This window comes from Triturus cristatus, chromosome 10 (genome assembly GCF_964204655.1).
Source record: "Triturus cristatus chromosome 10, aTriCri1.1, whole genome shotgun sequence".
Classification (NCBI taxonomy): domain Eukaryota; kingdom Metazoa; phylum Chordata; class Amphibia; order Caudata; family Salamandridae; genus Triturus; species Triturus cristatus.
In genome coordinates this window covers 892747999-892769364 of record NC_140593.1, presented here as the reverse complement: position 1 = coordinate 892769364, position 21366 = coordinate 892747999, and the positions used below count along the sequence as shown (strand labels likewise).

The window sequence follows — 21366 nt, the reverse complement described above, 5'->3', positions numbered from 1 at the left end:
AGATTGGCTTTTTTTGTATTAGAAGTGAAAGAACCAAAGCATGCTTCCATCTCGGAGGTACAATCCCCTCCCTCAGTGAGGTGTTAAGGATCTCTACAATCACATTTAGAACAGAGGCATTCAATAGTCTGAGCTTAGCAGGGAGGAAAGGGTCCAGTGGAGATCCAGACTTGATGGAGTCAAAGGTCGTCAAGAAAGATGGAAAATCCATAAGTCGCCATGCACTGATTTGAACAGCATCAGAACTTCCAGCTCGATTACTCTAGGAGTTGCCTCACTGAGAGTGTGGCAGATGGATCCAAATGTAAGTTGGAGTCTATGTTCAAAGATTCTTCAGCTGGTTGTAGGTAAAGTTTGTCCACCTTTTTCACCACAAAAACAGCTAACTAGTTGCACTTGCTTTAGGGAACAGGAGGGAGCAGGCAAGATGTTGCTAGCGTCTGATAATTGTTTTACTACCTTAAAGAATGTTTTCTGGCAGTGTTGGTCGGTGGTAATTTGTCCAGTATAAAAAGTGGCACATGCTGATTTGCAAAGAGTATGATATCTTTTTAAGGCCACCACATAGTCAGATTTAGCCTCTTTGTCATAACTTTCCCTCCAATGTCTTTCTAAGATTTTACAGTGCTTCTTTTCTGATCAGAGTATGTCAGTGAACCATGGAGCCGGAGGATGAGTTCTGAGGGAAAGTTTGGTGATAGGTGGCAAGATAATATCAACAGCCTCATTGAGCCATTGATTTATGAAGGTTTGGTCCAGATTAGGCTGTACTGAAACTGAGGGCTTAGTGTTAATATGTTGCTCGATTAATGGATGAAAACAAGCCCTACTGAATGCGGAAAGGAGCTTTACTGGAGGATCCGTGACACTAAGTATTAATATAGGTTTATTAGCTTACTCTCCAAATGGTACCAGTTTCAATTTGAATAACAGTCAAATAATCATATTAAGCTAGAAAACACTGAATGCTTAGAAACGGTATTTGGTATCATACATGTGTAGAGGTATTCAGTGCTTAAGGATAGCATAGTATAGTTATGAAAATCTTGTGATGCACAGTGATGTAATCATGGAAATAGTTCAGAAACAGACAGAAATCACATCTTTTGGAGAGTCAGTTAACGTTTGTAGGAAACTGGCTCTATATATACTACACCAAAATGAGGTATAGTGTGTATAGAGTCCAGGTGACCCCAGCGGTAGGCAGAGGATAAAGTTAGATAGAACCTTACTCTCTATTTGTGGTAGAGTGGTCGAGCAGTAAGGGGGTATCAGAGGACAATGTTTAGCATTTGGTTTACCCACTCAGTCAGCAAATGAATTCACACACTCAAGAACTGAACTCTAGGCCACGTGTTTTTTGTATAAAAATATATACTGTTTTATTTTTAGATCCAAGCAAGCCTGGCACAGGTAAGCATTAAATACTTTACAGTAATAAGTTGCTGTAGAACAGTTTGAAAATGCAATAGGCCTTGTACTTTGTTTGATTTACAGGGGATGCAGTAGGTTGCAAAACTTAGCAAATACAGTACATTGAAATGAAAAAGCTTTTTCAGTAAATTACAGGTAAGTTACTTTTTGCGTTACTTTTCTAACTCAGTGCTGGATACCTAGATTCAGCACTGGGACATTTCCTGCAAACAGGTAAGTAAATACGTTTTGGTTATTCGTGCGATTTTAAAGAATATTTTTAGATTTCAAAACTCCACACTTAGAAACTTTTTGGAAGAAAATTGTCAATGTTATCCTACGGAGGAAAAACAGGTTATCGCTTCACAGGTAAGGTATCGACTGTGGGAGTTAAGGTTCTGGGGTTAGACTCAAGGGTCCCCCAGGATCAGTGATGCATTCTTGTTACACCCTCAGCAGTACTAAGGTGGCCGGGTGCAGAGTGTACTAGGGTGGCCGGGTGTTGAGGCCCAATATTATCCAATGGGGGTTAGTGGGCCTCCAGTTTGTGTCTAATGGCAAGCAGGCCACTGGGTTGTGGGAGCAAAGCTACTAGGGTTTAGGTCAGGGCAAATGGGGAAACAAAGTAGCACAAAAGGTGAACCCTCAGCGGCACTGGGGCGGTCGGGTGCAGGGTGCTGTTTCGAGGTCGGATGCCCTGTTGTTTTCAATGGAGAACCTCCGGTTTGCAAAAGCACTGCAGGCAGGGAGACGAAGGACTTCTGGGGGCGACCACCACTTTGAGAGGTAAGTTGGGAAGTTAAGGGTTGGTTAGGCACCGTTGGTTTGGGCACACAAGGCCGTGGTGCGTCGGGTTCAGGGGTGCCTTTTGGGGTCGGATCTTCTTACCATCTCCGGGTCGCGGTGAGGGGGGCCTTTTGGATTTAGGCTGCCGGCGTCGGCTGGAGGCTTGAGGCAGGTCAGGGGTCGCCGGATCTCGGGTCAGGATCGCCGGGGTGACCTCCTCATGGTGTTTTTCCAATCGAGCTCCAGCCGGGTTCAGCGGGTGCAGAGTGGGCTGGATTTGCGGTCTCCGGCTGCTGCCAGAGGTTGCAATTGAAAAAATACGGTGTTCACAGGAGAAGCAGTCTTTGGAAGTGAAGGCAGGCAGGTCCTCCGGGGTTTTTGAGGTTGCTGGCTGCAGGACACATCGGGATTTCGCAGGAGCAGGTTCGAGAGGAGACCGGCCGGTAGGGCTGGGGCCAAGTCATTGGGCATCTTCCTCTTGTTAGCAGGCTGCACGGCTGTTCGGTCGTCGTCCTTTTCTTCTTGTCGTTTCTGGATCTGAGGAAGCAAGGTTCGGGGTGCCCCCTAAATACTAGATTTAGGGGCGTTACATGTAGGTAAAGGGCAGGGACCAATGGGCCCCTTCCCTGGGGTGGGTACACCCCCTATCGTGCCACCCTCCCATGGGAGGGGGCAGGAGCCTGTCCCTTATCAGTTGGATCTCCCCATCCTCAAGATGGCGGGGACTGAGAGTTGTGCTTCACCTCGCCTCCCCCACCTGAGGGGTGGAGCTGGCAGAGATGGGCACACCTCTTTCCCTCACTTGTTTTTCCCGCCGGCTCTCCCGCCCAAAGTGGGGAGTAGAACCAGTGGGTACCAGTTTCTGAAAGCAGCAAATGGTCTGGGGAGGCTCACAAAGGGGGCATGCCTTTGAAGCTTCCCCTTCGTGAACCCTGCCCATCCTGGGGGAGGAGGCTTGGCACCTTGTCCCAGGATGTGCATTGTTTCAGGTCCGGGAGAGAGCAGCAGGCTCTCGACCCAGGGGTCCAGAAACATGTTTGTTGGTGGCAGCCTAAGCAGCCACTCAGTCAGGTCACTAGAAGTTGGCCGAGTTTCAGGGGGTATCTCTAAGATGCCCTCTGTTGTGCATTTTACATTAAATTTCACACTGGCATGAGTGTGGGTTTAATGTGCTGAGAAGTTTGATACCAAACTTCCCAGTTTTCAGCGGAGCCATTATGGTGCTGTGGAATTCGTAATGACAAACTCCGAGCACCATATACTCTTAATGGCAGGCAGCACTGCACTTACAATGACCAAGAATGGACTTTGGCACTGTAGGGGTACAGGGCTCATGCACCTGTACCCTCACCACTGGCATAGTGCACCCTGCTAGAGGGGTGACTGATCTATGCCAGGGCAGAGGTTCTGTGGGCATGGCACACAGGGATGTGTGCCATGTCGACTCTTCACTTTGTTCTGCACCAAGAAATGCAGCCTGCAAAGGCAGTGTGTGAGTGTCAGGGTACAGGACCTCTAAGGGTGGCACAATATGTGCTGCAGCCCTTAGAGGCCTTCTCTGGTCACAGTGCCCTGGGTATCTGTGGTACCATTTACCAGGGGCTGACATGTGGCCAGAGAAGCCGATTGGGTTTAGGCTTCAATGCAATTTTAGGGAAGGAACATAGGCCCTGGGTACCGGATTAGCAGGAGCCCAGGGCACACTCAGTCAAAGAACATCAGCAATTCAGCATAAAGTGGGGGCATACCATGCAGAAAGACTGCATTTTCTCACAACATGGATTGCCTATTCTGGAAGCAAGAATCTGTAAGAAGTAGCAGAAACAGAAAGATTATTCACATATTTACCCCTCAGATTTTGTCATTAGCAGAGCATTAGGGTTACATTCATTTATAGAATATTTTGCAGTTTGGCAAGATTGTCTACATTTGAAAGAATCCCACATAGTATTTTTGTTGTTATGCAAAAAAATTCGGTAATTAGACATGATGTTGCCTGTATAGGAGCTCTCAAACATCTATTTCCACTACATCACACATTTACGGTCTGCTTAACATCCAACTTGTGTCTTCCAAAAATATACAATTTGAAAAACATAAATGAAATTACTATTATGATTAAGAACGGAGCTGAAGTGCTTAGTATCAACAGCAGAGATCAGGGAGGAAGGTGCAAGTCCTAAACTGAACAATCAGATCAGCATGTATGCATTTTTAATAAAATTGCCTTTACTCATACTAAACGTTTAGGTCCCTACTAGCTACTGCTCCACTCACTCACACTTTAAACTAGGCAGCTCTCCTGCTTGAGTATTGTGGGAGTTTTGGTATCCTTACTTTCTGTGCTGCACTGTTAAGGGGTTTGTTTGAGGATGGCGTGGTGACTCCATGCCTCTGCAACACCTGCTCAGCATGCGTCAGGACAGCTTCATAGCAATACTTTAGGTGGAGCTGCAAAAGAAAAACAGAGTTTGAGAACCTCAGCCAAATCATACCTTGTCTGGAGATCCAGAGCAAATAATGTAGCAACATTCTAAGGTGCTCCCTTGACGGTGGGGGCCATGTTTGTTAAATAAAGAGAAAGAAATTGGATTCCTTAACCGAGGCCGGTTATGGCCAAATGTCTCACTGGCTGAAACAGAGTTCAATAGTGTGTAGCCAATGTAGAAGGAGTGTCGGAGCACACTGCCTCACATCCCAAGCACTCAATTTGCCCCAGTGCATTATGGTAACTTCAGTGTGCTCCCACCCTCCCACTGTTTGAAAAGGTTGCCTTGAGCTAATGAGCTGGTGAGCCTGTGTTGATGCACCTGAGCTCAGCGAGTGGTACATAGACCTGAGAAGACTTTCTGCAGCATTTCCACCATCCCCAAAATGACTTGTTGGTCTCTACTGATGAAGGAATTAATCCAGAAACGCATGTCTTGTGTGGTTCCCATCCTAGTGAGGGGGCAGCTATGTTTCCTGATTCTGATTGAGGTATTTTCTCTGTGTTGGTAACAACTGCTGACTTTGGCCTGTCTCAAACAAACCCACCCTATCTTTGCAAAGCCTACTTTAGCTATGTAATTTCTACTATGAACACACCACTTGGCCCCTAAAGCATCACATTTTTTATTTATCCACTGCAGTGTCAAAGACCCACCCATCACCACATGCGCGCAGCACTGTCAAATCCCACTGACCTGGTTTCACCTCTGCTTGCTCCTTACAATATCCTTTTCTGACTCTGGCAAACACTTTCTAACATAAAGATTCTTTTTCTGTGCAGGAATTCTCTCAACATTAACATCATACCTACAGACACCGAAGTCTTGGTATGCCTCCCTATCCACAAGTCTTCTTCAACAACATGAAATTAAGCTTAAACATCAAACTTCACAAATTTCCTCCAATACCGGTCTCACATTCAATTGGCCCAGAAATTTGTGACAACACTTATTCTTAAAAACCTAGAATTGTGTAGCAACACAACATACGTCCCAAAAATTATAATGGAGAACACAAGTGCCAGACAGGTTCTATACAAGCAACTGTGGCATAATATGTGACTCTTGCATATTTACTCTGTCGCTTCGAAACACCTCACCATGTACAGTTATTTACCTATAGGATACTGTTCCCCTTCGAATATGACCCGAGGCTCATGGAGATGAAGTGATTGCCTCGCAGCATACAATTTGGTTAACAAGTGATGTCGCATATCAAATTCATAAGTTACTCTTTCAAATATGAACACCGGCTTCTGCACTTACTGACAAAGTTTGGCTTTGCTGAAAAGTAGATTCACTCTGCTGCTATGGTCAGTTGCGTCAGCCCTAATGTTAAAAGGGTGATCGGAATTTTAGGCAGCCAAGTTAGTGTCTGGCTCGCTCTCTCACTAGTGGCACTGTATTACTGTCAGATCAGGTCTCCGGGGCCTTCAGGACTTTAAGACAGATGAGAAATCCTTGTGTCCATGTGACAGGCATTGCCTATTGTCTCTGGAACTACAGAAGCAAGATACCACTTCACCCTCATTGAAATTCCAAGGACATTTATTGGGGCTTCGAATTTCAGGGTAGAAATATTGAAGAGCCAAACCCTTTCCCTTAAAGACTAGGTTAGGAGTAGGCACTCAGCCAAAGTACATATAAATAACACACTAAATAATTGTTGAGTAAGAACTGTAATAAAGTATTGGACATTCATTTCGTGAGTTCAATAGCACAGTAAAAGCACAAGTATTACAGTTAATCATTAATGTTAACTTATAAGGATTCTGGTGTTATATTAGTCCCAACATTCCTAGGCACAAAAGCAATGAATAAAGAAATATCAGCATGCATGGGTTACTGTGGTCTAGGGGTGCACGCCACATTTTAGAAAGGAATATGCTACTTACCAGTATGCATCTGTTCTTGGCATGTAGAGCTGCAGATCTATACACTGTGCATAGATCACCATCTGGTGTTGGGCCCGGATGTTTGCAGTTTGTTTTTCCTCTTGGAAAGTCTTTGGAAGTCACGTGGTCGGTGAATCCTCCTTTGGTTCGTATTGCGCATGGGCTTCGGCTCCATCCTCAGATTGTTTTTCGCCAGCAGGGAAAGATGGAGCGTAGTAATAACAGTAAAGAAACCCATGTGTGTTGTATCTAAATAAGATAGACTGGAACGGATACAGGTAGCCGGGGAGGCGGGTGGGCGTGTATAGATCTGCAGCTCTACATGCCAAGAACAGATGCATACTGGTAAGTAGCATATTCCGTTCGAGGCATATGAGCTGCAGATTATACACTGTGCATAGACTATATAGCAGTACCCAACCCTAGCGGCGACCACCGGCATCCGTTGCAGTTGTTTGGAACAGTATTTTTAATACAGCCTGGCCCTCACTAGCTTGTTGTTTGGTTTGCACATCTACACAGTAATGTTTTGTGAAAGTGTGCGGTGTCAACCATGTCGCTGCTTTGCAGATGTCATCTAGTGGTATGTTCCCTAGAAAAGCCATAGAAGCCCCTATCTTCCTTGTAGAGTGGGCTTTAGGGGGAACAGATAGCGTTCGTTTTGCTTTGTGGTAGCAAATCTGTATGCATTTTACAATCCACCTAGCTATCCCTGATTTAGAAATAGGGTTGCCTTTATGTGGTGGAGAGAAAGAGACAAATAGCTGTTTGGTTTTTCTGAAAGGTTGTGTTCTTTGGATGTAGTAAAGTAAGGCCCTTTTAACATCCAGTGTGTGTAAAGCCCTTTCCGCAACGGTTTGAGGTTGTGAGAAAAAGACTGGTAATTCTACCAACTGGTTTAGATGGAAGGGAGAAATGACTGTGGGTAGAAATTTTGGGTTGGTGCGGAGTACAACCTTGTTTTGATGCATTTGGAGAAAAGGTTCCTGTATAGTGAGTGCTTGTATTTCACTAACCCTTCTAAGGGAAGTGATGGCCACTAGAAATGCTCTTTTCCATGTGAGAAATTGCAGCTCACATTTATGTAATGGTTCGAAAGGGGGTCCCATTAGCCTTGTGAGAACTATATTTAAGTTCCAGACAGGTGAGGGTGGTACTCTGGGTGGAATTACTCTTTTGAGGCCTTCCATAAAGGCTTTGATGGCAGGCACCCTGAAAAGTGATAGGTGCTGCCTGTTTTGTAAGTAAGCAGCAATTGCTGCGAGGTGTAACCGAATGGATGTATATGCTAGGTTACACCTTTGTAGATGGAGCAAGTAACATATGATGTGCTGTATGGATACATTTAGAGGGTTGATTGTGTTGTTGTGGCAGTAAAGAACAAATCTTTTCCACTTTGCAGCATAGCATGCCCTAGTAGTAGGGCGTCTAGCTTCCCTGATAATATTCATGCAATCAGGGGTAAGGTTAAGGTATCCGAATTCTAGGACCTCAGGCGCCAGATCGCAAGGTTGAGCTGAGCTGGGTCCGGGTGCCTGATCATTCCATGGTTCTGGGTTAGGAGGCATGGTGAGAGGTGCAGCTTTTGGTGTGGTACTACCGAGAGTTCCAGCAGTGTGGTGTACCACGGTTGTCTGGCCCATGTTGGAGCTACTAGGATTAGTGTTAGGGAATGCTGTTGTAGCTTTCGTACCACTAATGGAAATAGTGGGAGAGGTGGAAAAGCGTATGCAAATTTGTTTGACCAGTTCATCCATATCGCATTGCCTTTGGACAATGGGTGTGGATATCTGGCAGCGAAGCTTGGGCATTTTTTGTTTTCGTGGGTGGTGAATAGGTCTATCTGTGGATGCCCCCACTGAAAGAACGGGTGAAGAATCTGTGGGTGAAGTTCCCATTCGTGAATCTGTTGCGTTTGTCTGCTGAGCAGATCTGCCACGGTGTTTTGGACTCCTGGGACGTGTTGGGCCAGGAGAAAGATTTTCTGTGGAATTGCCCATCTCCATATGCTCTGTGCTAATTGAGAGAGCTGTGGAGAGTGTGTGCCCCCCTGTTTGTGAATGTATTACATGGAAGTCATGTTGTCTGTGCGAATGAGGACTGCCTTGCCTGAAATCTGCCTCTGGAAGGATTTTAGGGCTAGGAAGATTGCCAGTAACTCCAAATGGTTGATGTGGAGTAACTTCTGTTGCGGCGTCCATGTGCCCTGTACTGTGAGATGTAACAGATGAGCTCCCCAGCCGGAGAGCGATGCGTCTGTTAGGATTATTTGTGGAACCGGGTCCAGGAACGGTCGACCTTTGGAAAGGTTTGTGGTGTTCCGCCACTGCAGTGACCGATGGGTGCGACCGTCCACCAACACCAGATCTGTCAGTTGCACCTGGTTACACTGGCGCGCTAAACACTCTTGGAGTGGACGCATCTGGAGTCTTGCATGGGGCACTATGAAAATGCAAGAGGCCATCATCCCCATCAGTTGCATAAACACTCTTGCTGGGAGAGAGTGTTGAAGTATGAATTTTTGACGCAGAGCCTGTATGTTTGCAATCCTGGCAGGATTGGGATAGGCTATGGCTTTTCAGGTGTATGGTGGCACCGAGGTATTGTTTTGTGTGTGATGGTACCAGGTGGGACTTTTGGTGGTTCACCGTGAAACCTAGCTGGTGAAGTAGTTGGATTGTAGCAGCGGTGTGGTGCACACATTGGTCGTAGGACGTGGCTTTTATTAGGCAGTCGTCCAAATATGGGAAGACGTGAATGTGCTGTCTTCTGAGGTGTGCCGCCACTACTGCTAGGCACTTGGTGAATACCCTTGGTGCTGTTGTGACCCAGAACGGGAGCACCTTGAACTGGTAGTGTTGCCCGTCCACTACAAATCTGAGGTACTTTCTGTGAGCATGGTGTACTGGGATGTGAAAATATGCGTCTTTCAAGTCCAGAGTGGTGAGAAAGTCGTTCTGGGAGAGGAGTGGAAGAACCTGTTGAAGGGTTACCATGTGAAAATGGTCTGAATGTATGTAAGTGTTTAGAGGTCTGAGATCTAGAATAGGTCGTAGAGTCTCGTCTCTTTTTGGAATCAGAAAGTACAGGGAGTAGACCCCTAAATTTTGTTGATTGATGGGGACTTGCTCTATGGCTTGTTTTTGCAGGAGGGAGATTACCTCCTGTTTTAGTAACGTGGCATGTTCTTGAGACATTGGGCGTTGCCTGGGTGGAATGTTTGGGGGGGTAGATGTTAATTCTAGGCAGTACCCTGAATGAATAATTTGGGTCACCCATCTGTCTGAGGTGATTGTTTCCCAGGTGTGAAGGAAATTTTGTATTCTGCCCCCGACCGGAGTGGAATGGTCTGGAGGGAGCGGGGAAAGTCATTGGGTAGGCGGTGTGGCAGAGCGGGCGGTATTTGTCTTGCCTCTGCCTTTATTATTATTGCCTCTGTAGCCGCCTCTTTGATAACCCCTTGTGAAGGTAGACTGAGGAGGGGATTTGTAGGATGTGGATGCGCTATCTGAGGAGTAGCCTCTACCCGTGCCCCGAAAGGAAGAGCGGCGAAAGGAGCGCCTAGGAGTGTGTGACGACTGTAGGGCTCCCATGGATTTCGCCATATCAGTATCTTTCTTCATCTTCTCGAGGGCTTCATCAACTTTTGGACCAAATAAATGTTGTTGATCGAATGGGTGATTCAATATGGAGGCTTGCACCTCAGGTTTAAAACCCGAAACTCTTAGCCAGGCGTGGCGACGGAGAAGGACACTGGTGTTTATGGCCCTGGAGGCTGGATCTGCCGCATCTAGGGCACAGCGTATCGAGGTATTAGTTATAGTTTTTCCCTCTTGGATCAATTCATTAGCCCTATTTCTGTATTTTTCAGGGAGATGGTGCATGATGGTCTCTAACTCATCATAATGCGCTCTGTCGTATCTGGCCAATAGCGCTTGCGTGTTGGCGATACGCCATATATTGGCGACTTGTGAGGCAGTGCGCTTCCCTGACGCGTCTAGGAGCTTGGACTCTTTGTCAGGTGGTGGTGCTTCGCCTGACGCCTGAGAATTTGAACGCTTCCTAGCTGTAGATACCACTAAGGAATCCAGTGGTGCAGGGCCTTTAATGTATGAAGGATCTGTGGGGCGGCTTTATATTTTTTCTCTACACCTGGGTTTAGGACCCTAGCCCTGACTGGGTCTTTAAAAACCTCCGGTGCATGTTTGATTACTCCTTTTAGCATAGGTAGTATAGCAGTAGACCTATGTGCAGTATCGAAGGTGTCTAGGAGAAAATCTTCCTCCACTGGGTCAGTCTGTAGCTCTACCCCGTGATAATGTGCCACCCTCTGTAGTAGGTGGTGAAAGCCTAACGAGTCTTCTGGTGGGGATGGCCTAGATGGGTAAAGGTCCTCCTGTGGGACATCTGGGATGTCCGGATTGTTATAGTCATCCCATGGGTCTGGGGATCCAGTAGGGGTGGGGTCTTGTGGCACATCTGCTGGATCATAGTAAGGGTCCCCTTGATCATCCTGGTCTGGAGACAGGGTTGGAGAGCGATGAGGCAGGGGCTGAGAAGGTGGAGGTGGGGAGGGTGGAGGAGGTGGAGGAGGTGGGGAAGGCACTCTGAAAGGGGAGGTAGCAGTGTCCTTCCTCTTTGGAGGTGGAGGTGGAGCTGGTTTGTCCAAGTATCTCTTTTTTGAAGACAGTGTCAAATGTCCAGTTTTTGGATCCTTGGTAAGGGTCTTTTGCAGAGGATCCGGTGTGAAAAGTTCTTGTGACACTGGTTGTTCGGTCGGCGCCGAGGTTTTCGGGGCAGACGTCTTTTTAGGCTCGTCTGTGCCGTGCTTTTTCGGGACCTCCGATTTTTTGTTCGGTGCCGAGAGAGTCTTCGGCACGGGAGTGTCGGCGCCGAGGGCCTTATGATGTTTGGTCGGCACCGAGAGGGCGGGTTTCGACACCGAGGGCTTTGGTGCTGAGCTCGGTGTGGAGGTGGAGGCCGATTTTTTCTTCGGTGCCGAAGGGTGTTTTTCGGCCCCGCTGGTAGGCTGGCTCGAGCCCGAGCTGCCGGAAGGCTTAGTAGGCTTCTTTACCGGGCCCGAAGGTGGGGTGTTAGAAGCAGTGTCCTTGGTCTTGCCTAGGCTCGAAGGCGAAGGCGCGACCGAAGCCTTTTTGGGTATCGGCGTGGGAGGGGGTATAGTACTCACGACCCTCTGCGCCGGGGTGATGTCCTCCACATCTGAGTCGTCGGCCTCGGAAGCACTGACGAGGTCGTCGTCCTCTTCTTCGATGTTCTGCTGTCCTGGAGCTTCGACGTCATCCCCGAAGATGTCGACTGGAGCGGAGGTCGAGGAGTGCGCCATGTTGCGTCTGGCCCTTCGATCTCGAATAGTCTTTTTGGATCTAAAAGACTTGCAGACGGGACTGTCTCGAGCCTCGTGTTCAGGGGAGAGGCAGAGGTTGCACACCTCATGAAGATCGGTGTGGGGGAATTTGGACCCACATCGAGGGCACTTTTTGAAGGGAGTTCTTTCCATCAGCCGAGACCGGAGCCGGGATAGGCCCGAAGGTCGCCGCCGAAGACCGGAATCGAAGAAGTGTCGAAGAGAAGGTGATTAAGATGATTTATTATCTGAAGGATCTTGATGATCGAGGATTTTGAGTGGATCGTTGAACTGGAAAAGTTCGGAACCAGAGCGCGAAGTATTACATCCGAGCCCGATGGCGGAAAAAAACAATCTGAGGATGCAGCCGAAGCCCATGCGCAATACGAACCAAAGGAGGAGTCACCGACCTCGTGACTTCCAAAGACTTTCCAAGAGGAAAAACAAACTGCAAACATCCGGGCCCAACACCAGATGGCGATCTATGCACAGTGTATAATCTGCAGCTCATATGCCTCGAACATTTGGAGACTCTGCAAGAATTACTGTAGGTGTTCATGTTCTTACAGTGCCCTAGCAGAGTGCAAGTGGATCTTTTGTTATATGCGGCCACGCACCAGCAGGACAAGTGTGTCTAACAGTTGAGCGGTTTTTGTAGGAAGCTGTGTTAAGTGTTATACAAAGTCCATGTTCGCTGTCAACTCAAATTCAAGAAATGAGTGCCAGCTTAGAAGCGGCTCAGTGCTGGAGTAATTTCTCATGCATAGGTTCCAGCAGGTGTTCGACCAGGAGATCAGAGCAGGAAGTCAAATGTGCCCGAGGTTGTGCTGGTGAAGTAAAGGAGGATAGTAGAGGAAGCCCAGTGCCTTGAGGAGACCTGCAGAAAGGTAGCAGTCAATGATGAAAGGACTTGTGAACACTATCGTACTTGCTATGTAGATATGAGGGCATATGTCTCTCATAAGAATGAGGGGGAGACGCTAGGTTCAACCCAGCCTTTAGTGCAATGCTTTCTTCATTTGTCAGTTTAGGCAGCAGTCCCGCTGAGCACTAAGACTGGTACTAAGTAAACACAACAGTTAGCCTTGCTCCTCAGGTTGCAGCCACAGCAAGTCATTTTCTCAGGCCTGATGTGTGGTTCCCATACTAGTGGGGTGGCAGCTTTGTTTCCTGAACCTGGTTAAGGTATTTTCTCTGTCAAATGGTATCTTTCATATCAGGAGCAAAAGACGATGGTCACTCATATTTAAAGTTCAATCCAGACAAATGGAGGGATCCAATTGCTGCCAAATGCATCCTCTTGAAGGTGCACTTCAGTCCTAAAATGCGCATAGCCACTCTAGTTACCTTGGTGGTGGCAGGCTTCCCATAATGTAGCCCACACACTTACAGAGCCAATTATGACTTTGCTACGCTCAGTTTTCAACGGTGACAAGATCAGTGGAATCGACATCAGCCAGTCTCCTTTGTTGAGGTTTTTTTTTGGTGATCATGCTTTCGATCACAGTACTTCATTCATGTGTCCCTTCTCTCACACCGCAAGCTGATGTGCTGGAACAGTTTAAAATCCAGAGAGGTGAACACAACACAATCTTTCTGCTCCACTGAGGTGGATGCAAATTCAGAACCAGACAATACCTGTCTTACAAAGGGAGTTAAAGAGAAGAGGGAAGAGCAGTGTTGGGGAACATGCAGGAAAGTGGAGAGTGCTTTCTTTCAGACTACCACTATCCCTATGGAGAACCCTACAAATGTGGGGCTTGATACATATAGAGGGACCTCCATACAAGAGTACCCCACAACACGCAAAAAAGCATTCCACTTAAGAACACACATACATACACCCACACCCCCACCCACCTACACCCATTCATCCACTTACACACCCACCCACTTACCCCCAAGGTAGGAGACACCAAGTCAGTCATGGTGGACAATACAGATTTTAATAGGAAGAGCTAGTACGTAGTATACTCAGCTTGGGGAGCAGATAAAATTGTCTGCATCCTGAGGAAATTCAAATATGGCCCCATCTTTCCTAGTAACACCATTACGCTGTTGCCCTCACTCAGGCACCTTCAACCTTCGTAGCGTTTTTCACATTCTATACTGTTGCACATATTACACGACCTTTCCTGTTTGCCTGAGCTAAGTCCATTCTGAGACCCGTCTCGAAGCAACTAATCCCCGAGATAACCATCTATTGACCCTTGGTGACCGTCCTCGGCCTCTCCAGTTGTTTTACGAATCACCATCTTCAACACGCAAACACGTCCTGTCGTAAATTAATTTAACCAAGGAATGGCTATGCCGCCTGACCTATAGGGTCGGGTAGAGAACACGACCTTAGGGAAGGAATTTCTATTACCCATTATCCTGTATCTTGTACAAAGAATGTTTTCTTGTGGATGATTTGTATTTTTATTGCACATTGTGGGGGTTGTTGCTTTAGGGGATTCAAGCGCTACAAAAGACTGTGAGCCACGGATTGAAGTGGCAGTCTCCTGAGAACCTACCACTGATGTACTTCTAGGACAACTGTACCTAGCTGCAGCTAATAAATTGAAGTTCCTATGCCAGACAGAGTGTTCCGTGTCTCTGTAATTTGGAAGGCGAACTCAGAAGATCTCAGGCGTACCCTGCGCCGTCAGGCTTAATGAGCCCGGTTCTTCAATTGGTGCGCTCTGTGAGGCCGCTTCAGAGGTCGTGGGTCCAGCCAGAGGATCGTGAGGAGCCCCGCAAGGAAATTCCAGAGGACGCGCACCACGTGATCGACCCCTGCATGTCGTAAGTGGACCGAAGGTTTTTTACCGTGTGGCTTCTCCCTTCCAACGGCTGAAAAGACCTGCTGCCCTGACTGCGGCCACGCTTTGGCTCCCTTGGTAATTTGTATCGCGAGACATCAGACGGACCTCTGTTGGCGTACGAAAACATCTGGTTAAGTTAAGTATAGTGGCCACTCCTTTGTCTTTGTTTTGTCTTTGTTCGACTTTTGCAAAAGCCGAAACCGAGGGGTGAGTGCAGTTTTTGTACTATAAAGTGACTAATTAACCCCTTGAAGTTTGTAAAGAAACTATTGTGGTAGCGATGCCTGGTTTCAGTAAGTTTGGAAGATGGTTTTGTTGTAATCGCGAAAGGGCTTCCCGACTGGAGGACTCTTGTCCAATTCCTCCGGCCGGAACTCCCACTTATGAAGTATATTCTAAACATGGTATTGGCCCCATAGCTTTTAATGAGGCATGGGTTCGCTATACTAGGAAAGATGGTGTTTTACGATGGCCACAGAACGGCAGTTTTGAGCTCAATATTTTAGATAATTTGGAGAACACTTTGTTTAAGCGAAAAGCCCGGCCGGCTATGTTTGACTCTTTTCGCCTATGGCGTAAGGAGGCCAAACAGAAAGAAATAAAACAAGCTAAAAGAGATAGGAGGGATATGTCTATTTTACAAGCTGCGCAACAGTTTAAAAATAATGAAACCGACCATGCGATTGAGGTCTCAGATAGGCAACATCGTATGGCGGTAGATCAATGTTATCCAGTGTTGCCAACTTCCCCTACGGAGAAAAATGTGGACCCTGAGAAGGATCCTTTAATGTCCCATCTGTTGAGATTACCCCCGCCCTATGCGCAGGGAGCTAATGTACCTTTTGGACTACCGCCTGCCCCCGGAGCGAATGCGCCTTTATTATTAGCACCTGCCCCGCCTGTTCCGCCTGTTGTCCCACCTGTCGCTCCTCAATCTGTTCCTGCACCCCCACCACAGCTTTCTCCGGTATTACCGAGCTCTCCCTTACCTTCGGCTCCCTTCGTAAATGTTACTCCCTCTTCTGCCCCGCCTAATATTCTGTCTCCTGTCCTAATGACGAATTCTCCCTCCGCTCGGAGGCGAATGATCAATACCGTTTCAGGCCTTTTGTCCCCTCTCTTTGGGACATTTCAAATGACCCCTGTTCCTCCTCGTAGACAAACTCGTAGTCAGCTCCCAGGTCCGGAGGAACGGGAAGTGCTAGATCTTCAAGCCCGAAGGTGGATCACGAATGGCCCCCAGTATAGTGTGCAAGATATTATAGTCACCTTTCAGCAGTGGGAGGCACCAACGCAGAGATATGTTTTTGATACTATGTGTAACATTTTAAGTCAAGAGTGGGAGGATATGGGATTGGGACAAGCCCCTCAGGGCCTGCTCGATGTACAGGCCGAGTTTGATAAAGGGCTGATTGTGGGCGCAGAAGTTGAGGACGCGGTAGGAACGCTTGTCACTTTTAGAATGATGCTTGCCTGCCGGTCCTTGCCAAAACGCGATTCCTCCGTCAGGCGAAAATTAAAACACTATCCCATGAGAGAGATTCCCCCAGTGTGGAGAGAAGAGGTCGCAGCTCAGGGTGGTAATCCTCTTATACCTGCTCACTTTCAACGTGTGTGGGTACACGTTCCGTGGAAACGATCTGAGGCATTGGCCCTTAAGCAGTCGTTACCGGACCCCCGTAAAAATCCTGCTGGGTACTACAAAGAGTTGTCCCAAACTGTCGATGCATGTATTATAAATTTGGCAGATATAGACATGCTAATGGGTAATGTGGTCCCACAACCGTTATGGGCTAGGATTCGGAAGGAGGACCATGTGAGGGAACTGGGGGGTGATTGGGCTGCCATACTCGCCGCGGACAGACTCCAAGTGGGTGGTGCCAAACCTGAGGCTCTAATTACAGAACTCCCAGCTAGGATCATTGCCTTACTGAAAACTATGATGCCCCCTCTGCGAGTTAATTGGGATAAGTTAGCAGCTTGTAAGCAGAAAGCGGATGAAAACGTCTCTGATTTCTTCACTCGTTTTGAGGAGACGTTCATCGATCATAGTGGTCAGGATATGAGCACGGAAGGTGGCTAACGGTTGTTTGTAGAAAAATGTGTCAAATTTGGTTCTGGAAATATCTAATAAGTTGAAGAATTCCGAAAGTGCGTGGGCGGTCTCCTCTTCGGCACAGATATTGGCTACTGCCCAGTATTATGAAAATAGGGATAAAGAGGAAAGAGAGAAACTTGATAAAAAGACCAAAGAGTTGAAAACAAAAGTTCTTTTACAACAAGCTTATCCTCCTCGCCCTGCCCAACGTGAATATCAGCCCTCTCCACAATTCCAGAGACAATTGCAGAGGTCTGGGCCTTTCATTCCCCGACCCCCACTGGGCCAAAATCAATGCGCTTACTGTAAAGAAGAAGGCCATTTAAAGTATAATTGCCCGGTTTTGTTACAGCGCACGAGCGGTATTCCCGCGTCACGAGGCCAGGGTGGTTATCAGTCAGCACCAAGAGGTAGAGGACGAGGTACGCCGCCTAATAACCAACGTTCCATGCCCCCTAGAAACTCCACAAATTATTTTGATCAGCAAAATGTTCAGTCTACCAACTATTACAACAGTGATTACTATACTGAGGATGAGAGTCAGAATTCCCAACCTAGCTAGGACAGCCATGGACAAAGTAAGGGAGTAGTATCAGTTCCAGTGGACCAAAGCGGGCCTTATGTTGATGTGGAAGCACTAGGTGTTACAGAGCCATTCCTATTAGACACTGGTGCAACAAAGAGCTCTATGATTCACTCTAAACTCCCTGGGGCACCTTTGTCTGGCTGTACAAATATTTCTGTAGGTTTTTCTGGCGCCCCAGTTCAAAACCCAGTTTTGTGCCCTTTGCCCATTTCAATAGGTCCTTACAAATTGGAGGCCCCGCTCCTTTTAACAACTGGTTGTGGTGAAAAATTGTTGGACTTGGATTTATTGAAGAGATTGTATGCAACATTACACTGTTCCCCTTCTGGTGTACGTCTTACCTTAGGTAAGAAATTGACCTCACCGATGTACTTGTCTTAAGATCAGCTTCCCCCTGAATAACAATCTCTTCCAGCCACCCTCTGGGCCACCGGCCCCAATGATGTGGGCCTCCTGCGGATTCCTCCCTACATTGTAATACTCAAGCCTAATCCTAAATTTCCTCGCATTACACAATATAAAATTTCCAGTGGCGGCGAAAAAGCTCTTTTGACTATAGTTCATGATTTGGTACAAAACGATGTGGTCGAAGAGACTAGGGGAAATGTATGCAATAGCCCTGTTCTGCCTGTTTTTAAACGAACCAACCCTTCCCAGCCACCTGTCTATCGTTTTGTGATTGATCTCAGAGAGGTCAACAAGATTGTGGTACCTCAATTGCCTGTTGTCCCGGATATTAATGCCCTGCTGACAATGATACCAGCCTCAGCTTCCTGGTTTTCTGACATTGACCTCAAAAATGCTTTCTTCAGCATTCCCATTGCTGAGGAAAGTAGGGATATTTTTGGCTTCTCCTTAGCAGGCCGAAGCTTCCGGTTCAAGCGAGCTCCTTAAGGCTATTGCGAGAGCCCCTCCATTTATAGTCAAGCATTGAAATCACAGCTCGATACTTTGTGTTTACCACAAGGGGCCACCCTCATTCAATATGTGGATGACCTGTTGGTTGCAGCGGATTCTGAAGACACTTGTAAAAAGGCTACCATTTCACTGTTACGCCACTTATCTGACCACAACCACAAGGTTTCACCATCAAAATTGCAATATTGCTGCCAAGAGGTTACCTACCTAGGTCATCTCTTGTCAAAGGAGGGACGGCGATTGACCCCAGAACGTATCCAAGCAATTGCCCAAATGCCTATTCCATGTACGCAAAAAGAGGTGCGTGCCTTTTTAGGTATTACCTCTTATTGTAGACAATGGATCCCCAATTTTTCCCTTCTGGCAAAACCTTTGTTGGCACTCACTCTTAAAGATACACCACACCCGCTTCCATGGACTGCGGAATGTCAGAAAAGTTTCACTGACTTACGCACTGCCTTGTGCTCTGCCCCTGTGTTAGGTACTCCTGATTACAGTAAGCCTTTCACACTATGTTCATGAGAAAGAAGGTTGCACGTGATCAGTTTTAATGCAACGATTTGGGGACAAGCAACACCCCTGTGCCTATTTTTCGGCCACGTTAGATCCAGTGGCCAAGGCATTACCTAGCTGTTTGAGGGCTACAGCAGCAGTGGCAGTTTCCATTCGCCAGTCCGCTGGACTGGTATTAGATAATACCCTTATTGTCATGGTACCGCATGCAGTAGACACCCTCCTAAATAGAACAAAGACCCAACACCTCACGAGTGCACGTCTTTCGGGGTACGAATTGAGGCTCTTGGCTAGCCACATACACATTAAGCGATGTAATACCTTGAACCCGGCAACATTGCTGCCAATTCCAGTATAAAATGACACTCAGGAGCAACACGACTGCTTCCTCCGCACGGAGGAAGAGACAAAAGGCAGAGTTAATTTAAAGGATACTCCACTCCCAGACCCGGATGGGACCTTATGGGTGGACGGTTCTTGTTTTAAGCTTCCCAATGGTGAAACGACCTCAGCCTATGCAGTCACTACCTTATACACTGTTGTAGAAACAGCGCGTATTATACATAACTCAGCTCAGGCAGCTGAATTGATAGCACTGACTAGAGCTTGTGTGTTGGCTGAAGGAAAAAGGGTGAATGTGTATACTGATAGTCAGTATGCGTTTGGAGTGGCCCATAGTTTTGGCCGCCTGTGGAAGGAAAGAGGGTTTCTCACATCCCATGGCACTAAGATACAGCATGGCCAATTGGTAAATGACCTCCTTGAATCACTCACCTTGCCCACTCAGATAGCGATTGTGAAGTGTAGTGCACATAAGAAGATCACTGATGATGTAGGTCAAGGAAATGCTTTCGCAGACCACATAGCGAAAGAGACAGCTAGAGACACTACAAGCCGCATTTATGTTGCGGGTCCTGCTAGATGGGTTGCACAAGGAGGGATGTGTGAGAATACTGTGGACAGTGTGAAAATTATCCAGGCAGAGGCCACAGAGAAAGAATTGAGTACGTGGAAAGAACATATAGGAAGATTGGATGTGACAGGGTGCTGGACAGACTTGTCAGAACATCAACGCTGGTTGTTACCAGATGCTTATGTACTCCCAGTAGTTACCATGGCACATGGTTCAGCCCATATTAGCGCTAAAGGTATATGCAAGCTTCTGGCTCCGGTATGGAAGAATGTGGGGATCCCCAATTGTGCAGACAATCTGGTTAAGCATTGTATTGTATGCTTGATGCATAACCCGGGGAAGGGAACACCAACACCAGCAGGACACATTGCTTCCCCAACTTACCCTTTTGAGGTTTTACAAATAGATTACATCCACATGGAACGATGTAACAATCTGAAGTACGTTCTTGCTGTGGTATGTGCCTTCTCCCAATGGGTAGAGGCCTATCCCCTGAAAGATAATACTGCTCTATCCACGGCAAAAGTCCTTTTGAAGGAGTTTCTGCCAAGATTTGGGTTACCGAGAATTATTTGGAGTGACAACGGAAGTGAATTTGTGGGTCAGATCATGCATAAAGTATGTACAGGCCTTGGCATTCAGCAAAAATTCCACGCAGCAAACCATCCTCAGTCAGCAGGTTTGGTGGAATGCTATAATGGCACCCTTAAGCTTAAACTGGCCCAAATACAAGCCAGCACGGGTCTAGCCTGGCCTGATGCCTTGCCCTTGGCTCTTTTATCCACCAGAACAACCACCCATTCCTGTATGGGGCTTAGTCCTTATGAGGTTGTCTTTGGGCGCCCTGCAAATGTTTGGGGAGTCCCAAGGCCAAAGAAATACTCAGAGATAGAGCATCCATTGTTAATTGACTATTTACATGAGCTAACCACTAAGTTACGTGTCCTTCACCAACAGGTACAAGATACTTTGCCCCAGGCTTCAACGGATCCTGGTCACACCATACGGCCGGGAGACTGGGTCTGCGTCAAAAACTTCCAGAGGTCAAAGAACTTGGAACCTCGCTGGAGAGAACCTCGTCAGGTGCTACTGACGAAGCGTACTGCAGTAAAGGTGGTCGGCAAAAAGAACTGGGTACATGGGGAACATTGCAAGAAAGTGCCCCTACCATTGCCTTATGATCAATGGGTTCATAAACGAATTAGTGACTCTGAAACCGGAAGAGTACCAAAATTTGGACAAATCAGCAATGCGCGCCTAGACTTTGCCGGAGCAGGACAAGACGACGACTATGTCCTCCAGACAGCTATGCCACCGGCAGTGAAATTGGACACTACTAAACCACATCTCCTTTTCCAAGAGCAAACTGTACCTGGTTCCCGGAGGTACGATTTAAGGCCCAGACTGAACAAAAATACCTCAATAGTGCTTCATTGACTTTTGTCTTTATCCCCGATTTCCACATGATTGCAGGGCCGTGATCGTAAGTCTCAGAATTGTGACCCAAGATGTGGCTCTAGGCCTGTGGGACTTGTAGGAAAGTATAAAGAACTACAGACAATCACAGCTGAGTGAAGCAACCT

General features: G+C 47.1%; 1 protein-coding gene across 1 annotated transcript in view; it reads right to left on the bottom strand.

Moving 5' to 3' along the window:
* Nucleotides 1–21366, bottom strand: part of PTPN23 (protein tyrosine phosphatase non-receptor type 23) — a 558626-nt gene that overhangs the window by 35505 nt on the left and 501755 nt on the right. The window contains exon 24 of the mRNA XM_085628617.1: nucleotides 4537–4650. Within this exon, the coding sequence (XP_085484743.1) occupies nucleotides 4537–4650 (114 nt within the window). The remainder of the gene's footprint in view (nucleotides 1–4536; nucleotides 4651–21366) is intronic.